The sequence below is a fragment of the Talpa europaea genome (genome assembly GCF_964194135.1).
Source record: "Talpa europaea genome assembly, chromosome: 13".
Lineage (NCBI taxonomy): Eukaryota > Metazoa > Chordata > Mammalia > Eulipotyphla > Talpidae > Talpa > Talpa europaea.
Genome location: NC_140080.1, coordinates 39889907 through 39913530, shown reverse-complemented (window position 1 = coordinate 39913530; position 23624 = coordinate 39889907). Strand labels below are relative to the sequence as shown.

General features: G+C 41.4%; 1 protein-coding gene across 1 annotated transcript in view; it reads right to left on the bottom strand.

The window, feature by feature from the left end:
• Positions 1-789: 789 nt before the first annotated feature.
• Positions 790-23624, bottom strand: part of STK32A (serine/threonine kinase 32A) — a gene marked incomplete at its 3' end in the record, with an annotated part of 112062 nt that continues 89227 nt past the window's right edge. Inside the window, exons 7-12 of the mRNA XM_084252296.1 lie at positions 17813-17910; positions 11033-11149; positions 8543-8668; positions 6485-6613; positions 1264-1328; positions 790-883 (exon numbers count right to left, since the gene is read on the bottom strand). Coding sequence (XP_084108422.1) covers positions 790-883; positions 1264-1328; positions 6485-6613; positions 8543-8668; positions 11033-11149; positions 17813-17910 — 629 coding nt within the window. The remainder of the gene's footprint in view (positions 884-1263; positions 1329-6484; positions 6614-8542; positions 8669-11032; positions 11150-17812; positions 17911-23624) is intronic.

Sequence of the window (23624 nt, the reverse complement as noted above, 5' to 3'; positions counted from 1 at the left end):
TGCTAGAAGGTGGCAAGTGGCATGCTAGTAGATACTTAACTACTTACTGGGAGTGGGAGAAGAATGCCTTGGTTTGTAGCTTTGGCCAATTCCCTTTGTGTAAATTCTCCCCTGATTGTCAATTCCAGCTTTCCAACTTCACATCACTACAGGATACTGGAAAAGGCCAGCAGACACGAACCAACCTGGGGTATTGACCAAGGACACTCCTTGAAGCCCCTTGTATATCTCTGTTACGGCCGATCTGGCCTCATTCATTTCTTTCCAAGTGAATTTCTTACTCCTTTTCACTTGGGCTTGGGGATTCTGGTCTCTGTGACAATTTCTAGACCTGAAGAACTATAAATCAGCCCAGTCACCTCATTCGATCACCCACCTATGTCCATTTGTCACAGTGTAATTTGAAGGCATGGAAAAATAAATCTACATTCAAATATTCTTTTAAAAATAAAAATAAAGGCTGTTTAAAAGAACAGAATGTTAGCAGTAAGAAGGCAGAGGAGCATGTGTAGTGCAACCATCTCATTGCAGAGGACTAAGCTGAAGCAGATAAAGAGGTTAGTTAAGTGACTTGCCCAAGGTCACACAGTTAGTAGTAAAACAAGATCCCAGGAGTGCAGGGACCTTCTTCACTGCGTCACGACACCTCCTTCCAAAGGTGCTCATTTACATCTTCTAAGGTGTGTAGGGAATGGAGAGGTGAGAACTATGGTCACTTCTTCCTGATGCAGAGATCAGAAGTTCCTGGTCTGAGGGCAGAAAGTGTTCAAGGAGATGATACTGAGGACTTCACAGGGTACTATTCTGTCCATCCTCTTCTTGTGGGTCTTTGGTTTGTTCCAAGGCTAGATTTGCTTGTCTTTTATTAAAGTCCCTTTTTACTCTTGAAAGAAAAAGAAAAAGGAAATTTATTCATTGAAATGAAGAAAGGATTTAAGCCCTTGAAGTGATAGCATTAAACCCAACAATTTATAAGGAGGCCTGATACAGAGGAGCTTAGAAACATCATTGATTTAAAGGCCAATGTTCCAATTCTTCTGTCCTTCCCATAATCAGAAAGCTGATGCTAAACTAATTTACCTATTGGAATGTTTGAGATTTCTTACAATAAAAAAAAGGTTTCTGAGATTTCCAAATTTTCTATTATGGATGGGCATCATTTTTGTAATGAGAAAGAAGATTTTCAAGTATATAAAGGCTCTGCAAGTAAATTCTGGCTGAACAACCCACCAGGGGCTGGGCCACTCTCCAGGAATGACTTACTTTTCTCTGTTGAAAATGATGAACTCCTTCTGGACAGATTCCAGATGCTCTTGAAGAAGGCACATCTTCCAGGTGACCATTGGGGGAAAAGGAGGTGTAGTTAGCAAGCAAGAGAGAATCCTCTAATAGCCAATGACCTACTGAGTGTCTATTGACTGCAAGCCCTGGTATGTCCTCAGGATGGGTGCTACTGACAGTCCATGGCAGGAAGGAGGCCCTACCCAGGATGACAGGAGCAAGTGAAGACACAGCAAAAGAACCCAACACCTCCACACTCTGCTCCCCACAATGAGCCAGCAAGGAAGAACTACCTGCCTTATACTTCATGAATTTGATTCCTTTCAACCACTCACCCCAAGAAGAAACCATGGCTTTGAGCTGAGTGGAGACAAGGATTGATTTAGCTGGTTCCCTCCTTGCTTCTCACCTCCTGGCCCCCGTGTGAAAGGTTGGCAGTTCTAGTTGGATTTCACGAATGAACTAGTAACATCTTCCATGCTGAACTTGGATAGAAAGCTCTCCTCAACACCTGAGCTGGGGTGGCTTAACTGTACTTAAGCGGCGGTGAACCCCACGTTTATTGTGGCTTTCTCTCACACACATACAAAATACTGACTTTGAATTCACTCACTTTCAACATCTGTTGATGACTGTTCACCTGAGTGAGAAAATTTAGCCTCAAAAAAATATCAGGTCCAGGAAAGTGCCAGACCCAGAGCAAATGCTCTAACAGTCTGTCACAAAATACTTCCAAAGTATAGCTGATGAAAACATTCTCCTCTGAGAAAAAAATATCATTTGTTCATTTTTGTTATTTTTTTTAATTTAAGAATTAGAAAATATTAAATAATTACTGGAGAGTTTGCTTTCTGCCCCAGACAAATGCTTAAGTTGACAGGAAAGGAAACTATAAAAAAAGGAAATATCAGAGAAGGGAGAAGGGGAAAAAAAGAGGAAAAGCAGGAAGACTCTGCTATACCTCATACTTCTCAAAATGGGGTGTTTGTAACCCAGAGGGTCCCAGTGTCAGTAATGGAGAGCAGGGGGTACTGGGGTAAACATTCTGATAGAGTCTTAAACCAACTTTACTCCAAGATTCGAGAAAATATCTTAACATCAAAATATACTCACTATATAAATATATAAACATAATAAAATATTTTAATATATATGCTTATGTTTTATATACATATGTGATGTATTATACTTGATTATGTAGTTATTTACATACTATTATACATATATAAATAACATAGTTTATATGTATATGTTTATAACAAACAACATGTATAAAGACAAAATATATGTATATAAACATGTTCAATGCTTGATAAAATATAGTGGAAAATATCATTAATATTTTCAAAATTTTAACACTAAAATCAAGTTTATAGTCAAATAAAATAAAATCCACATTTTCCCCCTTTCTCCTATAATTCTGTTTTATTTAAACACAGGCAGAGAAAGGATACTCGGGAGTTTATGACTTGGCACTGCAGACTCTTTGAGTCCTGCTCCTGGCCCTTGAAGGGGTCACGTTCACAGGACAGGTTTGCATATCTTTCCTGTGCTTTTGGTGGAAAATTTTAGAAGTTCAGCTACATGGGAGGGGAAAGAGGAGTAGCCAAAAAGGAAACATGAGTGAAAGGAGTGCGTGTGTGCAGGCTCAGGGGGTAGAGGTGGGGAGGGGATGTGGCAGAATGGAGGGGCAAATGTATCTTATGTGACTGAGAAGGGATTGCAATGTGGCAAAAATCCTAAAACTTCCTCCCCAGGGAACAGCAGAGCAATCTGATTAAGCTAGTGTAAACGGAGGTGTGCTGGAAAGATTTGGAGCAGATAGAAATCCCAGCAGGCAAAAAGTCAGGACTGAGGCCCTTTGCCCCAACAGCAGACAGACCAGGTGGTGCACCCACCATCTTGGTTCTATACCTTACAGATGTGAGCAGAGAGGGAGAAAGCAGAGAATATTTTGGAAGCTAAGAAAGAGCAGAGGCAGATCTCATGAAAATGAACAAGAACCACGGAAAGGAAAAGACTTAAGAACTCAGAGGAGTGGAGAAGTAGACGCAGCAACAGCCAAAACATTTGCCAGGTGCTGTTAACATGTCCTGAAGTGACACCAGTGTTACCACCGTTTCACACACAAGGGAGCTAAGTCACAGGGGAAAGGAAGCTCTTAGTGCTTGTACTCTTTATAGTCACATCCTGAATTCTAGAACAGTGGATCTCAACTTAAGCTGCATGTTTAGAGTCAGTCACCTGAAGAATTTTTAAAATACCCCCAGATTTAGATGCAATTGGTCCTGGGTGGGACCCAGACACCAGTCTTTTTTAAAAGCTCCCCAGATGGTTCCAGGATGACACTAAGTTTGGGAACGACTCTGCAGAGACCTAGAGGAGGAGGGGCCCATGGGGTGACAGGGTGATGAGCGCTCAGCATCTCAGAAACCCACACCTCAGTTGACAGCTAATGCGCCACAGTCAGGGCGCTAAACGCCCGCTGACATCATCTTGTTTCCTTGCTAGGTCAATTGTAGGATGAAACGCCTATCACTACTCCTATACTTTATTTTTTTAAGATTTATTTTTATTTATTTATGCATCCAAGAAATGGGGTATAGGTCAGAGGTGCTGGTAGGGGGGCAAGAGAATTCATCAGAGACAGAGTTGTGAACAGAACAGGCAGACTGACTGAAATACACTACTGAGGGGAGCAGCGGGTGAGACAGGAGAGGTCTGCTGCGCCATGTGGGTAGTTCCCTGGCAGGGGACCGAACTCAGGCTGCGGTGGCTAGTGATAGCTTGATAGCATTGAGACTTTAATTCCTGCACCACCAGGGAGGCCCTACTCCTCTATTTTATATAAAGGAGTTAATGCTTACACAGGTTATATGACTAAAGCATGAAATCATAACATTTTAAACAATCAGGAAAGTAAGTAACCTCTATAAACACCTCACCTTATCAAGGCAAGAACGCACAGGAGATGGCAGCTCTCAGTGGAGAGGAGGGAAGTACACTGTCTAATTGATATTTTAAAATCTCTCAACGGTCAACTCTCCCTTCGCTCCTGCCTTGGGTATGTGAGCAGTGACTGTAGAATGGGACCAGCATTGCAGATTGTGATATACTCTGTCTTCTAACAGGCCCATCTGAACTTTTTCCCATCTCGTAAGTGTGGGGCTTTCCAAGCCCCCCTGGTTCAACTCACTACTCCAGGTCCTCACCTGGACACACCACAGATCCTTCTGACTGTGGGTGAGAGGAGCCCATCACAAGGTAAGAAGGAGAAAATGCCCTTTTCTTTACAGTTGTAAGAACATAAAGGTCTGTATTACTGCAGTGGAAATAGATCATGGCACACATTTCTAAAAAAAATCTCTTGTAGGGAGGCCTCCCTGGTGGCATATGTGTTAAGTCTCAGCACTATTACCTCTGCAGCCTGAGTTCGATCCCTGACTAGGGCCCCAACCCACATGGCACAGCAGACCTCTCCTGTCTCGCTCACTGCTCTCCTTGGCAGTGTATTGCAGTAGATCTGCCTGTTCTGCTCCCCACTGACTCTGTCTCTGGTGAGTCCTCTCACCCCTGGGCACCTCTGGCCTTCACCCCAATTCTTCTATGCATAAATAATAAATCTTAAAAAAAAAAAAAAAAACCTTGTAGGGCCTCCCTGGTGGCGCAGGCAGTTGGGCGCCGCACTGTGAGGCTGTGTGCAGCTTCTGCAGCTTGGGTTCAATCCCGGCCAGCCAGCGAGAATCCCACATGGTGAATCAGACCTCTCCTGTCTCGCCCGCTGCTCCCCCCAGCAGTGTATTTCGTCAGTCTGCCTGTTCTGTTCCCCACTCTGACTCTGGTGAATCCTCTCACCCTCCCACGCATCTGGCCTGTACCCCAGTTCTTGTTTAAGTAAATAAATCTTTAAAAGAAAAATCCCTTGTAAACTTGGGCGTCAGAGATGTTGGCAAAGCCTGTGGAAGTGAATCCTACCTTCTAGCACATCTAGGATGCTGAATGGATCTCTTCGTTAATAATATGTTGGGCTGGCCAAATTCATATTTATATCCCTTTCCCCAAAGAGGCAAGTACCTTAAATTATTTTTGCACATTCAGAAAGACATCAGAGGCAAAAAGGTAAAAAAGGTAAAAAAAGAAAAAAAGAAAACAGCTCTACTAGACTTCTTATTTAACAAAGCGATTGGGAGCCCACTCATTTCAATGTCTATGAATGAGCACTGGCCATATGCCTGGCCATATGTGTTGTATAAAAATACACAAAAAATTTATGCCCCCAGATTTATTCCCTAAGAATTAAATAGCAAACAGCTTGACATGCTTGGTTAGGTATTGTCAGAAACATAAATTCATTATGCAGATGGGAGTTTGAAGAGAGAATAATTTCCTCTATGAATTTTCTAACCCATTCATAAATATGGCTGTCTCTCTCTCTGTCTCTATAAATATATCTCTATCAATTTTGTTTGAAAATACTATATTTGAATTTTTCCTCATACTCAAAATAGGCAATTAAGGATTATCCCCCTTAATAAAGCTTTTTAGAACACACACACATACACACAACCCGAACAACTTCTCTCTCTCTCTCTCATCTCTCTACAAAATGATTTCACCAAAAGGACTGACTGCATAAACCATCAGGTCCATAGAATATTTAACGTACATCTTTAAATGGAAATAATGATTCTATTACTACAATTAAGTAGGATTAAAAATGCTAAAAACTGTCCATTTTAATGAAGTACCAAGTGGAAAAATGGACGCACACATGGGGGTTGACTCAGCGGGCTCCCTGGGAAAGCTCTCTCCCCCCAGAAAACAGGGGTAAAAGTTGAATATCAGGAGACAGTGTGATGCTACAGTACTGACCACTGGCCTCTTTTCCAGGCCTGTGACCTGACTGGAATTTCCTTGCCAACACTTGGGTCTTTCCTACCATGGGACCCTGTGTGGTCATAGATCAGCGGGACCTTGAGCTGCAGAGGGACAGGACTGGAGACTTCCTGTAGCTGTCATGGCTACTACTACAGCAGACACTTGTTAGATTTGGCTAGAGGAGTGAGCTGCCTTGTGAATCAGACTGGAGGGGCCTGGAACAAGCAGTGACTCGGGCAGCTTCTCCTCAGTCCCAAGCTGCAGCTCTCTGGGGAACTGGCATCCTCGGGTGATACCCCCACATTGAGTGTGTCCAGCAGCTTACCTGAGATGAATCACACTTCCGCATCTCCTCCTTCTTCTTTGCCAGACGCTTCTTTTTCTTGTGAAGTGGTTTGGACTCCAAGATCATTTCTTCAAGTTCAAAGGTGGGGTCACAATTCAGCCTCCCTTTCTGCAACAAAGACAGGCAGCTTGTTCTTCAGACCGTTTATGATTCTAAAAATATCCCAGACTGAACCCCACACTAGAGCTGGCCAAGGACAATGGGCCGGGATCCCCAATTTAATTTTAGATAAATTATCACCAGTGCTATTGTTCATGGTCTGAGATGTTAATTTTTTTTTGTTGTTCAAACTCCCAACAAGCCCTCCATGAGTTAGGAAAGAAATCAAATGACAATTATTTTCCTGAATTTTCAGGTTTGGGTTTATGCTTCTCCAAGTGTGTTCTAAAAACAATTCTGTAGTTCAGAATCACCCAGTTCTTTGCTCTGACTCCCAGTTTCCCAGGAAGCTCCCAAATTGGTGTTTGTCAACCCAAAACCCCATAGTTGCATTCCCACAAGCTCCCAGATGATTCAGATTCATGATGAATCAGACACCTGCTTTCACTTGAGGCAGCACCAACAGCTAGTCACATAAGAGATGCTGGGAAAGAAGCACCCAAAGTGCTGCCTGGACCCCAAAGTGTCAGCTGTCAAAGTGGCTCAAGCTGTTCCCTAGGACCTGGCCGGATGGCCAGGTAAGATCCTGCCCCAGCTTCCTATCAATCCCTGAGTTACTGACTCCCCAGCTGAGTGCCACCACCCTGCCTCCCACAGTGGTCACGTGGCACACTCACGCCTCTCCCACCCAAGTGCTCACCTAGGGTCTCACACGCCCACAGCTGGTACCTTGCTGGTTTGAGGAATAGCAGACTCTGCCTGGTCTCTGCAGCCTCACTGGTCTGCCAAACTACACGCAACTGAATGTCTAAACTGAGGCTGTCAGCAGAGAAGGAGCCAGGACCCAGGGCCAGTGGTCTGCAGGGGCCCCACATGTGGCTGTCAGGTCTTCGCTTCCTGGGGACAGTTTCTCTGCTATTAGTCATTATGAATAAGTCTCTAATGAGAGAGCGTGGAATCTCCCCAGGCTCCCTCGTACTCGGGATTTTGCTTGGCACCAGAAGTTGCTGCTGAGGAAGCTAAATGTAGAGTCAGGCAAGGAGCCTCTCACCAGGACAGAAATCTTGGTAGGAGGGTACCTGCTGAAAACAGCAGGCAGACATTATGGCCAGATTAGCATAACCAGCTAGACCACCTTGACAGGAAGTTAAGGGTTAACAGGAAATAGAGATAGGATGTTTCCATCAGCAGCAACAGAGATAGGATGTTTCCATCAGCTGGGCCCCCTGGCAACAGCTCCTATTCACTGCCCCCAGGCTTGTGTCAGACCATTATGCATCCCCAGTCCACATCCCCCCACCACATTCCTCCATACATTCCTCCACAGACTTACCCACCTTCCCTGATCTGAGCCCCAATAAAAGCGAGACTTGCCATGGGAGAAGGTGTTACATCTCCTGAGCGAGATGTGGCTCCTCTGGGTGTCTCTCTCTCTCACTACTTGGACTTCGAGTTATTTTTTACTCTGTTCCATGCTGTTCCCAAGATTGCCACCCCCCAGGCGACAATAGAAGGCCAGAGAAGAGGGGCGGATGATGAGAATAAATCCCTCACCCCAGTCCCAACAGTTCCCAATCCATTGCCTCAGAAACCATAGATACAAGTTTCTCCATCTCTGGAATCAGAGAAAACATTTTATTTTGCAATGAGCAGATTCGTAGTAAAGTCTGTTGGGAGGACTAGGGCTCCTTCTGAGGAAAGCACGATGCCAGGGTGCTTAGGAACCGGAGCTCCAAGTCTGGGTTAGAACCCTGGCTTGGCCTCTGGCTGGTGGTGTGACCTCTGGGGACACACTTGCCCTGTGCGTGCCCCTTCCCTCACCTGTACACAGGCATTCGGGCTATGTAATAGCACCAGCGTGGTGCCAGGCAGGTATGTACTGGGCACACGGGGAACATGCCCCACCAGAGAGTGACTGGATTGTTAGGAATGACTCACGTTAGGGATGAAACCTGGAATGAGCCTTTTCTGCAAAACTGCATCCCAGTTGGTGTCGTTCATATACGGGAAGTTCTGAACGTGGGACAAGTGAGAAAACCGTTGGTCTGGATTAGGCTCCAGAAGCTGCCAATGGAATGAGAGTGTCAAGGTCAGTGGGAAGGTCAAAAGAGAGGGCAAAAACCCATACAAGTTCTCTCTAAATGTTGTCAAGTGTGGGGCCAAAGGAAGGAAGACCATGACCCCCCTTTGAGCCTCCCAAACAGATAAGGCAGAGGCCTGTCTAGGATGAATCTTGAGTTGGCTTTTGCAATGTGCTGAGTGAAAAAGCCTTTTTTTTTTTTTTTTTTTTTTTTACTGAGGCAAACCTATCTTTGATTCCTGATTCTCCTACTTGCCAACTATGGGTCTAACCCAGGGTACTCATCTATTAAAAGGGATAATTGCCTATTTCATATGGTTGCAGCTTAGATAAATGAGCAAAATCAAATTATATATAAAGTGCCTAATAGTTGACCTGCTTTTATTAGGAATGAGAATTCACCAGTTTCTACAAATGAAATAGATCTCCCACTAAAAATTTTAGGTGCTTTTACAGCTAATAAAAATATATTGGGGTGACACAGATAAGAGGTAATGAAGATTACTGTTATAGTTCTGGGTTTTACTAACTGGGATTAAAGATTCCTTCCCCCTCCCCTAGGTACCCTAGAGCCAATATCAGCCCAATCCACTGGCTCCAATGATAAGTATCAGTTGCCCTTGGGAAACCTCCTCAAGGTCACAGCCTCGGGGCCTCAGGGTGTAGTCTTGGGGTGAAGAGGGCTCTCTTGGAACTGAGGAAAATTTGTTGATGGGAAATGATCCCCTATTCTTCACCTTTGACCTCCCCAATGGCAGGATCCTATTGCAAAGCAGAGCAGTTCGCAGCAAAGACAAGAGACACGTGTTTGAATCCACAGCTCAGAAGTTGTTTCCTATGACCAGCCACACTCATGTAATTTTCTCCCAGAAAAAAAAAAAACAAAAACAAAACCCAGTTCACCTCTTTGGGTTCCTCATTCTTTCTTCCACATACCCTTTAAAACACTATTGAGTTCCAAATCTTTCTATTCTTAATCTTTTGGGTGAACACAGGCACCTTAAAAATTGGATAAAAGCTATGAACCTTGTTTATTCAAATGCCAGATTTTAGCCCCTGCCACGTTCTGTGTTAGACCCTGAGCATACCGGGGTGAACAGGTGGACAGGCCCTGCGATGCGGCTTACGGAAATGATCCTTAACCCAAGCGCCGCATGCATGTAATGGAAGATTTCCAATTGGGAAAGTGCCAGGAAGGACAGACAATGCTGACTGAGCTGCAGCGAGGGAGGCTCGCCAAGGAGGTGATACTTGAGCGGGAGGTCCCAGGCAGCGCTTCTCAAGCTGTCTGTGTAGATGGGCCAGTTATTTTTCTTTGATTGTTCATTTGTTTGCATTTCTACCCCCATGGAGACTGACGTGGCATTGCTGTACATGGCTAGCATGCAACTCCACGCCGTATGCAGCTTGTGATTTGAGTCTGACATCACCAAGTAAACTTAAACCCTGTTCATTAATAGGAGTCCACCAACCATATGTTTAGAGGCACCAGTGATATCAAGTTGTTATAAAAGCTTTGCCCACACTTGTCATGGACCTATAGGAAAGAATTCATGGGCTTGAATCAGTCAGTGAATCACACTGAGTAGTACTGATCTAAAGGAGGGAGCCTGGAGAACGGGGATGTGGCGATGTTCCAGACAAAGGAACTAGCATGTGTAAAGGCCCTGTGGTGAGGGAATACAAGTGTGAAGTGGGAGAGCTGGAGAAGAGAAATGAAGGTCAAAGCAATTTGTGAATAGTCAAAAGGGGGCAAAAGTCCAAAATGAGGCTCCAGAGGTAACTGACAACTTTATGCCACAAATTATCTTGATCTTTATCTTGAAACAGCAGGAAGACAATGAACTTTGTTTTGAACAGATTGCTATGGGGGAGGGGAGAACAGAACGGAATGTGTTAACATTTATAGGGGCAAACCAGTTATAAGACAAGACTTGATAACATTAGGATCATGGAGGTGTAGTGTGGACATGGAGAGAAGTGACAGAGTCAGATTCAGAAGATACTTAAAAGGCAAAATTATAGAACTTGGTGGTGGATTGGGTGTGGTGGTGATGTCTGGTATATGAATAATGATGATGAGTGGGGAGGCCAGTCATGGAATGAAAAAATCCAAGAAATAATGAAAGGTCAAGAACTCCTTTTTGAACATTGAGATTGAGATGGATTTGGGAGATCAAAAGTACAGGAGAGTTGCCTTAAACGAGTCATGTATTTGAAAGCTGTTAGCTACACACCCCACTCCGGACATGTCCATCATCACGACCTACTCCAGTCATGGCTTTTGACCTCAAGCCAGAGAGCACCCCTCTGTTTATCACCCCCTATTGTGATGAGGTCCTCCTTACCTTTTTAAGAAGTGACACCATCTCCTGGGACCAGGCAGCAGGGTAAGCCACAATAGCTGTCTCAAACATGTGTGCAATTTCCTTGCTGGAAGTACTGGAGCGAATGTGATATGGTCTCTTTGGGAAGAGAAAATGTCTTTATTTTTATTGGGTAAATGAAAAAAAAAAAAAAAACCATTGTGCAAATGTTTCCAAGCTCAATTTTCAACCAGTAAAAATCTCAGTATAGTTTTTAATCCTCCCAGATGAATGTCACGTTGCCATATGAATAAATGGTCAGTTTTGCCAGACTTCCTACTTAAAAAAGTACCAGAAATCTAGTTGCTTATGAAATCGCAGAATTTTTAGAGTTGGTAATGTGCTGAGCCAAACAAAACTTTTCTGTGGGCTATATTCATGAACTCTGAGATGCTAATTTGGAACTGTGTCATAAAATAAACTATATCTCTTTACATAAACTTTTGAACAAGCAAAAGGAAGTGCCCCCCCCCCGCCCCCCGCCTGACATAAACCCATTATCTAAGTGCTGATTATAAAGTCAGAGTCTTACTATATACCTCTTTCCACTTGTTGGAAGCACAATGAATTCATGCAGGACAGACATTTACCCAGAAAACTTGAAGCCAGGATCCAATTGCTTTGAGGTTCTACAGAGTGGGGTAGCAAATTTATGAGGATGCAGAAGTAGTTTTACTTCTGAGAGAACCAGGTTTGTCTGTAGTTTTAACTTTGGGGAAAGAATCAAATGACATTGTTACATTTTTCAGAGTTATCCACTAGAGGGCAGCATTTACCTATATTAATTTCTTGATGGCCTAAGGAATTTTTTTCCCCCTAGCATGTGATGATGTGCTTTTTTTTTTTTTTTTTTCATGTGTCTTTTGGCCATCTGTATATCCTTGGAAAAGTGTATGAAGTATTCATATCTTCTGCTCATTTGTGATTGGGTTTATTGTTGAGTTCGATTCTTTATAAAGTAACTGATTTTTTTTAATGAGCTCTGTATAAATCAGATTGAGGTCTATTTTCTTTCTTTTGTGTTTTTCCCTACACCCAACCATCCATTCACATACCCCATCTTCCTCCCTCTCCTATCCCTTCCACTGTTTTCCCCTACTTGCTCTGGAAACCATTATCTTCTTTCTGCTAGTTAAAATTTTTATTCCTTCTACCACTTGTGTGTAATTGTTCTTGGGGTATATATATTCTGCAGATGAATGAAACTGTCTAAAACCTGTCTTTCACTTTTTGACTGATTTCACTCAACATAATCATCTCAAGAGCCATCCACTTTGTTCCAAATGCTATGTTTCACTTTTCTTCATGGCTGTATAATATTCCATCGAATATATGCTCCACAGTTTCTCTATTCATTAATCTGTTGAAGGATGCTTGGGTTGGCTCCATAATTTGATAACTGTAAACAATGCTGCTATGTACAGAGGTGTAGCTAGATCTTCCATTTTTGATTGTTCATGTTATTGAGATATTAGCTTATAGCAGTATTGCTGGGTCATATGGAATTTCCATTTTTGCTTTCTTGAGAAATCTCCTTACTGTTTTCCACAGTGGCTGCACTGGCTTGCATTCCTACCAACAGTGGATGACAGTGTCTTTTTCTCAGCAACCTTGCCAATATCTGTTAGCCCCATTCTTTTTGTAATGGGCCATTCTCACAGGGGTGAGGTAGTATTTCAGTGTGGTTTTAATTTGCATTTCTCTTATAATAAATGATGTTGAACATTTTTTTTCGTATGTCTATAGGCCATCTGAATGTCTTAAAGGAATTTTCAGCCCTGAGATTTTCTCTCCTTTATGTGAACTGTGAGCTACTAAAGCCAAACATTATGTCATACTAACATTTTTCTCCATGGGACCTAGTTCCTAGTAAGTGTTCACTATATGTTTGTTGAATGAACAAAAACTTTCATGTTAGTTTAACCAACACTAGGACAGTAAAATATGGATGTGCACATTTACCAAGGGTATGGTCCTTCTGCAATAATACTAATAAATATGAGCATAATGAGATAAATTGGGAGTAATGAAGAGTTTCATTTCCCATCCCCCATGGTAAATAATTATTAAAAGGTAATATTACATGATTCCATATTTGAAATTTAAGGCAAAAGAATCTGAGTGTTAAATCGAATCACTCAATTCCTTCATCTAGAAGATGAAGCTACGTCATCTGTAAATTGAGCCACCTCATGAGATTATAAGGAAATTAAAGACATAATACATATTAAATTTTCAATAGAATGGTTAATAAGTATTAGACATAGTGCAGGAGATGTATTTTATATGATTGACACAGGTTAAAAAGGGTGAATATAACGGTGGATAGTGAACAAGAAGATGTATACATTATACCAGGAAGCACTATGCATTGACTCCATAAAGGGGAAGCTGGCCAAACTTTATATATGAAGTCACTCACATATTTTGTCCTTCAAAATGGAATTAAGGACCTTGGTCAGTTCACGTGTCTCAGTGATGTTGTAGTGCAGGCAGCCCCGGGGCCAGCACCCTCACGGTTTCCTGGTTCTCTGGTTGTGTGCTGGGCAAGGCCACTGTTGGTCAGTTCAGTGATTCCATCTGAGTCCACTTTGAGTTGGCAGGTTTGGTAAACTTCCAGGGTTATACGTGTATGCACATGTATTTTAATTTTTAATATTTTCCTTCAACTTGCGACAGCTTCTATACCTACTGCTTCTTGACATCTAAAACTAGGAAATGATCTTACAAACTTCAATCAATTCATTTATGAGGCCACAATCCATTTTTTTCATTTACTTTAGAAGGCCGGATGATTAAATATATTTAAAAATCCTCATGATCTGTCGACTTACTTAAAATAACTGAATCATCTTTGACTTATATAACTTCATTTTCTATTTCTAAATTTAAAAATCCATGTTCATTCATCAACTCCTAGAACTGTATACTTATTCATTCATTTATCAAATATTGATTGAATGCCTCCTCCAGCACGTGTTGGGCACTGGGGGATGATGAACAAGATGGACATGACCATTGCATCGTGGAACTTGTAGTTCACTTGGGACTCTCTGGATGCTCAGAGAACTGTACATGCACATGTGATAAAGGCAACACTGCAGCATGTGATGGCAATATATTGAACAACCTCAGGCGGCATATGCATAAAGAGTTACATGATAAGTAATAAACAGAGTGTAAAAGGTAAAATGTTAGATGGGAGAAAACAAGCTGTGGTGATTATAGTCTTAACAGCATGAAAGTAGAAGAATGGCAGTGGAGGGTGGACAGTTGGGGTAATACTGCATCTGTACCTATCCTAAGCTAACCTGATGGATCACAGAGAACTAGAACAAACATGGACCTGCCTTTGTAACACAATGACAGCTGCGGGACAGAGAGGACAGAGTGGGGTATGATCAAGGGCCACGTCCATCAAGACGCCATCAAGCTCAGGGTGACGAACACACTTTCAAGTACATTTCTCCTTGAGGCATGTATTTTTCTGTAAATAAGGATCTTTACGTGCAGGCCAAACTCTTATGTATCATCTTTTCCTTTGTACTTTAGCCACATTGATAATTGTAGTTAAATGCTGGTATTTCATTTGTTCAGATTAGCTGTATTTTGAAACTTAATGAGACAGTCTAGTTAGTGATTTCTAGAAAGTGTCAGGATTGATTGGTGGTGACTCCTTCCTCCATTCAGTCAATTTGTTATGCACCTATTTAAAGTTGAGTACTGTGGATAATACCAAACTCTGGCAGATAAAGCTTCAGCTTTAATGAATTTGCAATTTAGTAATGCAGAAGAGATAAAAACATAAAAGTTGGTACCCCTGGAAAAACTTACAAGGGCAATATATTTACGAAGTGGATTTTATCCTAAAAATAAAATAGTAGATAGAGTGAAAAAAGTCTTGACAAAAAGGTAAAGCATGATAGTATTTTTTGTTAAAACAATAAGTGTAATACACACACATGTATGAAAAGAGATGTGTTTATAAAGCACAGAAAAGATCTGGAAGGTTTGGAAGTGAAAACAGCAAATTGTTAATTCCGAAGGTGGATTGGATAGAGAAAGGAAAGTTTAATTTTTTTTTTAAATTGGTAGTTTTCTTTGGCTTAGAAGAGAGGGTTGGGTTTTTTTTCAGTAATTTTAAACTCAGAGGGGCCCTACGAAAGGTAAATTATCTGAAAATTTGGAAGAATATATATCACTTAACTGGAGTGATCCTAAAAACTTATTTGAAGAATAATTTTTTTCCTTTTTTTTTTTTTCCAATTGAGGTAATGTTGGTTTAACATTATTGTTTATATTTTGGAAGTACAAGATTGCCCCCTTCTGGTGTTGTTGCTGTAGCACATCCACCACCAAAGCATCCAAAGTCCACCACCATGGTCCATTTTGCTCCCCCCACTTTGTGCACACCCTTTCTTTTCCCTCCCTTTCCCTTCTCCTCCCCCTCCAGTGTCTCAGCTCTATAGTCAGCTTTCAAGGACTAGTTTTTGAGTTTGGCTTTATCTACCACCTTGTTTGGGTTCTCTCTATTCTACATGTAAGTGGTACCATCTGCTATTTTTCTTTCTCCTCACTTATTTCACTTAGCAGAATCACCTCCAGCTCCATCCATGTTACCGCAAATAGCAAGAGTTTATCTTTTTGGATTGCTGAGTCGTATTCCACCTCTTCTTGATGTACTCATGTGTTTTGGGGCACTTTGGTTGTTTGCATAGCTTGGTTATTATAAATAGTGAAACAATGAACATGGAGGCACTAGTTTCCAATTGAATTGGTGTATTCATGTTCTTTGATAGATACCTAGGCATTGAATCGCTGGGTGATAAGGTAGATTCATTTTTAATCTTTTGACAAACCTCCATACTGCTTTCCATAGGGGCTGGATCAGTTTACATTCCCACCAATAGTATAAAAGGCTTCTTTTTTCTCCACATCCTCACGGACACTTCTTGTTTCTCATCTTTTTTGATATGGCTCATTCTCACAGGAGTGAGGTGATGGTTTTGACTTGCATTTCCCTGATGATAAGTGATTAAGTGACAATGAACATTTTTTTCAATTGCTTGTTGGCCATCTGTATGTCTTCTTTTGAGAAGTGCTTATTTAGCAATTCTGCTGATTTTTCAATTTGGTTATTTGTTTTCTTTGTTGAGTTGTTTGAAATGTATGGTGTGCAAATATTTTTTTCCCATTCAGTTGGATTTCTTCTTGTCTTATTTATGTTTTCTTTTGCTGAGTAGCCTTTTGGTTTAATGTAGTTTCAATTGTTAATGTTCTCTTTTGTCTTCCTTGCTGTTGGAGACATACCTGCAAATACATCACTGAAGCTTATGCTGTAGAGTGTTTTGCCTATGTTTCTTCTATGTGTTTTGTGGTTACATGTCTTACATCCAAGTCTTTTATTCATTTTGACTTATTTTTGTATATGATATGACATATTGTTCTAGCTTCATTCTTTTGCATGTAGCTGTCCAGTTTTCCCAACACAACCTATTAAGAGGCTTTCCTTGCTCTAATGTATATTCTTGGTTTTTTTGTTGTATATTAACTGTCCATATAGGCATGGGTTTATTTTGGGGCTCTCAATTCTATCCCATTGGTCTGTGTGTCTATTTTTGTTCCAGTGCCATGCTGCTTAGCTTTATAGTATAGTTTGATGTCTGAGAGTGTAAAACTGCCATTTTTTTTCATCTTTCAGGTTTTTTTTTTTTTTTTTTTTTTTGGTCAGGATTGCTTTGGCTCTCCAGTATTTTCTGTGGTTCCATATGAATTTCAGTGATGTTTGTTTTATTCCTTTAAAGAATGCCAGTGAGATTTTGATAGGGATTGCATTGAAGTTGTATAATACTTTGAGTAAGATGGTCATTTTGACTATGTTGATTTTTGAAGAATGATTTTTTTTTAAGAAGCCCAGGGGTTATCTTGGGAAATATCTTTATAGGCAAAGAAAGAAGAAGTAAAAAAAAATAGTCCACAGGATGCTTTCAGAAGAGGAGGGAATCCAAAGAGGCCAAAGGGAGTCTGTGAAGGGTAAAGGCTCAGAACTGTTTAAATTGCAGCAAAGTCCAGAAGTTAACCTGGTGCTAAAGGGCAAGTAATGATAAGCTAAAGCATCTGTAATGGGGAGGGGAGGAGAGATGTTGGGAGCAGTAGCATTTCTGAAGCATGAATGATTGAATCAGTGCTCTAGGAAAAAAATGAATATAACAGTGTGGACACACCAGATGACAGGCTACTACCATAGAGGTAAAACACCGTGGTAGGGAGAAAAATATTTTCTTAGCAAAATGCTTCCCAAGCATTTTTTTAGTTCAAGAAATGTTTCCTTTAAAAGGAAACTACTCTATTTGCCACTGAACCCAGAAATGACAGACAGGAATCCAACAAGACAGGGCACGAATTGTGTTGTATTAATAATTCACACTTGCCTTGGGGAAGTGTGTGTGAGTTAGAGTCTTATACCATGACTGCAAAATTACTTTCTTTACACCAACATGTACATTTAATGAGGGGTATTGATTTTCCCTTGCTAGGAGTTTATAATCGATGTATTTTTCATTTAATTTTATCTACATAATTTAATGTTAACCCACATGCTTCGTCGCATATGTAGGAAAGTAAGTAATCTGTGGAGAAATCCCAAGGGAAGTTATCAGCATTACATGGCATAGCTGCTTTCACCTCTCAAATAAACTGCATGATTTCTAAAAATGGAACTTGCTCGAAGAGTACCCAAAGAGAAATGCACTTCTACTATACCCGGCCTCTTAGCAGCTCGTATGCCGTCACTCCCAGCGACCACCAGTCCACAGCAAAGGAATAGCCTGCTTCTCTTCTGGAGTTGAACATTTCAGGTGCTGGAAACATTAAAAAATGAGGTCATTTTCTACTCCCTGAGACACCAGCAAATCTATTTTTCCCACATGTTCCTCTGAAAGCAAATTATCAGGTTAAAGGGTATAAACACTTCTGTGGATGTTTATCATCCAGTGCTAGATTGCTCACAGCAGGTAAAAATTTCTAAATTCTAAATCTCTCTGAGTAGACTCATTCTTTTTTTTTTAAAAAAAAGATTTATTTATTTATGCATACAAGAGCTGGGGTGCAGGCCAGAGATGCGGGGGGGGGGGGGTTGTGTGTGTGTGTGAGAAGATTCACCAGAGACAGAGTGAGGAACAGAACAGGCAGGTGTAGTGAAAAACACTGTGAGGGGAGCAGCAGGTGAGACAGGACAGTGGAGATTGCGCCATGTGAGTCACCTCCCTGGCCAAGGATCGAACTCGAGCTGCAGTGGCTGTGGATAGCTTCACAGTGCTGCATCTGAACCCCTTGTGCCACCAGGGAGGCCCCAGTAGATTCATTCTTAACTAACACACAATGGCATTTACAAGTTCATGGACAAGTCCTTCTCTTATTTATATTATGCACCTTTAAAAACTGGATCCTTTTAGGCTGCAAATGTGTGGCTGGTCCTGAAGTCAAGAAATCCTGAGAAGTTATTTTATGTCTTGATTCAGAAAGTTTGAGTACAGGACCTACATATATTTTATAGCTACAAATAATGCTCAGAATTTGTGGCAATGTACAGTGAATGGGCTTTCCACCTGAGTCATCTGGAACAGGTGAGAACAGCATTTGAGCCTTCCTGTAGAGGGGCAGCAAGGTGGGGTAAGGGAGTAGGAGGTTTTACTTCTGTGCACTGACACTTTGCAACATAGACCCCTGGATGGACTCCAAGGGAAGGCAGAGCCCCAGGCTGCAGAGAGCCCCCATTGCATGCTGGTTACACACATTCACATACCAGGAACATTCTACATACTCTTAATAGAAAATACCTGACTACTGAGGGGTGGAGCAGGAAGAATGAAGCGTGAAGGGCAGGGCTGCTGCTTTCTCACCATTACATTCCTAGTCTAGTATTGAACCTGGCATTTAGAGTCACTCAATAGAAATGTGTTGAATGAAAAATAGCAAATCCATTAAAACTTTTACGGTAGGGCCTCCCCGGTGGTGCAACGGTTGAGCTCTGGGTTGTGAAGCTGCCCGCAGCCTCTGCAGCCCCGGTTCGATCCCCGCTGCTCCCCGGCCACCGGAGGAGGGTCCCACGTGGTGCGCACACCTCTCCTGCCGCCCGCTGCTCCCCTCAGCAGTGTACTTCGGTCCTTCTGCCTGCTCTGCTCCCCGCTCTGGCTCTGGTGAATCCTCTCACCCTCCCGTGCTTCCGACTGTACCCAGTGTTTGTATGAATAAATAAATCTTTAAAAAAAAACTTTTATGGTAATGTTGCATTATAACATTCTGTAAGTTTCAAGTGTGTAGACTGCATGAAGTTCACCACTAAAAGTCCAGTTCCATCCTCTCTGTACCACTGACCACTTTACCCAATTTACTCTTCCCAAATCCCCATTTTCTCCTGGTAACTGCTAATTTAATCGTAGAGTCTTAAAGTGTTTTTTTTATTTTTTTCAGTTCATTTATTTTGCTTCTCTTTGGACCACATATGAATATGAATGAAATTATATAGTATTTATCTTTCTCTGTCTGACTTATTTCACTAAATAGAATACCTTCTGGGTCCATCCATGTTGTTGCAAATGCATCTTTTTAATGGCTAAGTAGTATTCCACTGTGTGTGTGTGCACGTGTGTGTCACATCTTCTTATCTGCTTATCTGTCCATGCTCATTTCTACTGTTTCCAACTCTTGCTTATGGTAAATAATGCTTCAATGAACAGGGGCAAATACCCAGAAGTGGGAAAATTGGATCTTATGAAATTTCTATTTTTAATTTTTTGAGGAATCTTCATATTGGTTTCCATATTGTCTGGACCAATTTACATTCCCACCAACAATGTACAAAGGCTCCCTTCTAGTGCTCGCTTCGGCAGCACATATACAAAGGCTCCCTTCTTTCCAATACTTGTTGAGTCTTTTGATAATAGCATGATGAACTGATTGATCATGCAGTGGTTGCCATCATTACTTCTGGGTTCAAATCCCACTGTCACCATTTAGTGTAATCTTGAACAAGACTGTTGCCTGAGCTTAAGACTCTTCCTCAGCACAATCGGAATAATAAGAAGGCAATCTTTATAGAGGTGTGAAATTAAATGAGCAAATGCAGCCAAAATCTCAGCATAGTGCCTGACACCTAGAAGGCACTAAAAAAAAATTGGCATTCTTCTAGAGGCAAACATCCGTAACAACTAGAATTCTACCTAGTCAACAGCTACACACACTTGAGTCAAGTCTCATGGGTGCTGGCCCTGGTGCTGACCCAGGTAAAGGAAATGGATGAGACCACGCAGGAAGACAGGGCTGCCCCGCCCAGTGTACTCAAGTTCCAAGTAAAAGTCTGTGGATGACATCCAGTCTAATAGGTAGGATGTGGATGTTTCCGTGCCCATGATTGACCTGCTGGAGCAGCAGTAAGAAAGCCTTGCTCCCTAATGAACTGGGCTTTCATGGATCACAGCCTCCTTTTGTAAGCCTCAACTTCCCAACCAATTCTAGAGATAATGGCCCTGATCCCAGCATCCCCCCAGACAGTATGGTGCAGACTTATTTTGCTTTCTCTTGTCAGTATCTCACAGCAAGTCATCTCAGGTGGCCCCAGGTGACAGGTGACAGACGTCTCACTTAGAAAAGTTGCAGAGACTGGAGGGATAAACAGACCATTGTGCTGAGAAAAATACCTAAAGGAATAAACATGACTCTAAATACTAAATATTCTGTCACTTTGTACCATCTCTGGAGCTGATGAGGGTATTCCATTTTCTTCCTCTTCAACTTTTTTTTGGGGCATGAAGTTCATTTATTCAACAGAAATTCACATTGTCCTGAGAATTTTGGTAGAACATTGATAAAACACACCGAGGCAACATACAAAAAGCATGATGGATGGGTAATTCTGATGGGTAATTCTTTGAATCCTCAATATGCTGAAAAATGCAGGATAACACTGATGGTTTGGCCTCCCATCAGATGTCCTGCTCCTCAGAGGCAATAACCACTGTCCTGATTTTTTATGTTAGAATTTTCTTGCCTTTCTAAAATATAGTCTGTATATGCCTTTCTAAGCAATACTTTATTTTTTGTGACATTATTTTTCCCCATCCCTGTGTCCTCTTTCCCCATTTTACCCCCATTTTTTAACTTCAGAGTCTTCAGATGTTATACAGTTGTCTGCTATGTCAATGTCCAGTATTTGTTTTTATAATTCTGACTTAATCTGTTGTACATTATTCTCTCAAATTCCCTCCATTTTGTTGAAAATGGCTGTATTTTCATCCCTTTTATGGCTATATACTGCTCCATGGTGTGGACATACCACATCTTCTTGATCTGTCTGCCACTGGACATCTGGGCACTCAGTTTGTTTCTATAACTTGCACTATTGTAAACAGTGCCCCACTGTGGTACATATATGCACAATGGAAGACTACTCAGCTATAAAAGAGATGAAATCCTGCCATTTGAGAAAACACAGGTGGAACTGTAGCAGATGATGCTAAGCGAAAAAGTCAGAAGACAAATGAGGCCCCCTGGTGGCACAAGGGGTTAAGACGCAACCTATGAAGCAATCTGCAGCCTCTGCAGCACGAGTTCGATCCCTGGCCAGCCAGGGAGCAACCCACATGGCACAGCAGACCTTTCCTGACTTGCCCACTGCTCTCCTAGCAGTGTACTTTGGTCAATCTGCCTGTTCTGCTCCCCACTCTGTCTCTGGTGAATCCTCTCACCCCCACACTTCTGGCCTGTACCCCAGCTCTTGTATGCATAAATTAATCTTTTAAAAAAAAGAAAGACAAATAATGGATTATTTCACACATATGTGGAACATCAAAAAAACAAGAAAGGAACAGACAAAACAAAACCTAGAAATATGAGCTCAGAATTGAGGCTGACCTGGGAGGGGGCAGTTGGGGACAGAAGGAAAGGGGCCCAGTAGACTCTGGGGAAGGTTTATGGGAGTGTGGGTGGTGGCATGGTGTGGTAACATATACTTGAAGAAGTATGAACTTGCTACCTCTGAATCACAGCGTGCTGTAAACCAATGTTACTTCTTTAAAAAATGTTAATGAAAAAAGACCATTTAAACAAAATCTGTGCCATAAAAGTGACATGCAGAATGTTGCTTTTTCTTGGTAAATGTTGGGGATGTTTTACTTTGAGGCTGTTTTTTTTTTTTTTTCCCATCTCCTTTCTAAATATGACTGCTGTATTTGGTTTTCAACTCAATAAAAAATGTTTTATCCCCCAAACCTGAGAACTACTTTATCACCATACTTACAGTTTCTTCTCTTAAACTGAGAAAATAAAGATATACTGACTCCTAAAAAATAATAAACAAAAGAAAATCTGGAGGTAAGAACATCTTGCTAAAAAGAGTAAAAAGACTAATTAATGAGTTGGTGATGTTAGATAATATTTCTTTAGGTCAGGGATGCCTTATAAGCAGTAGCAAACTGAAAAGTGGGAAATCATATTTATAGCACATATAATACACCAAAAAATTAATACTATTCCTATTATATAAAAGCTATCACCAATAAGAAATATCAGATGGAAATCTGAGTGGAATGGAAATAGAAAACATGTACTAACACCTTAGTAGAAAATGGGGCAGAAATCATGACCAGACAATTTACAAAAGTCAAAGAAATGCTATTTTCATATCACAATGAGGTATCACTTAAAATAATCTTTTTGGGAAGATTAGATATTTCTTTCATTATATTTATATATTTATTATTATATAAGATAATTTTTTATTGAGGTAACATTGTTACCTCATGACCCAGAAGTACAGGTTCTCACCACTCCAGATGTATGTGTCCACACCACACCCACCAAACCCATAATCCTTCAGCACAGCTCAGTGGGCCCCTCCCCATTTTGCTCCCCACATCCCACCCTTTCCTTTTGGTAGCCTCAAGTCTGCAGTCAGATTCCAAGAGTTTGCTTTTTGGTTTTGTCTGTTTCTTATTTATGCATACAAGAACTGGGGTATAGGCCAGAGGTGTGGGGGGGGGGAGGGGGTGAGAGGATTCACCAGAGACAGAGTGGGGAGCAGAACAGGCAGATATATTGAAATACACTGCTGAGGGGAGCAGCAGGCGAGACAGGGAGGTCTGCTGTGCCATGTGGGCAGCTCCCTGGCCAGGGATTGAACTCGTGCTGCAGAGGCTACGTGAGTGCTCTGCTTAACCCCTTGCACCACCAGGAAGGCCCAGCTTTGTTTTTTATATCCACATATGATTGAAATCATCTGGTATTTGCCTTTCTCCCTCTGATTTATTTTGCTCGGTATAATCCAGTTTCATCCATATTATCAAAAATGACAAGATTCATCTTTTTGTAGCTGAATACTATTCTATTGTTTATATAAACCACATCGTCTTTACCACTCATGCATCTGTGGACACTTAGGTTGTTTCTAGATCTTTGTTATTATAAACAATGCCATAATAAACATGGGAGTGCATATATCTCTTCAATTTAGTGTTATATTCTTTGGATAAATACCTAGGAATGGAATTGCTGGATCATATGGTAGATCTCATTTTGA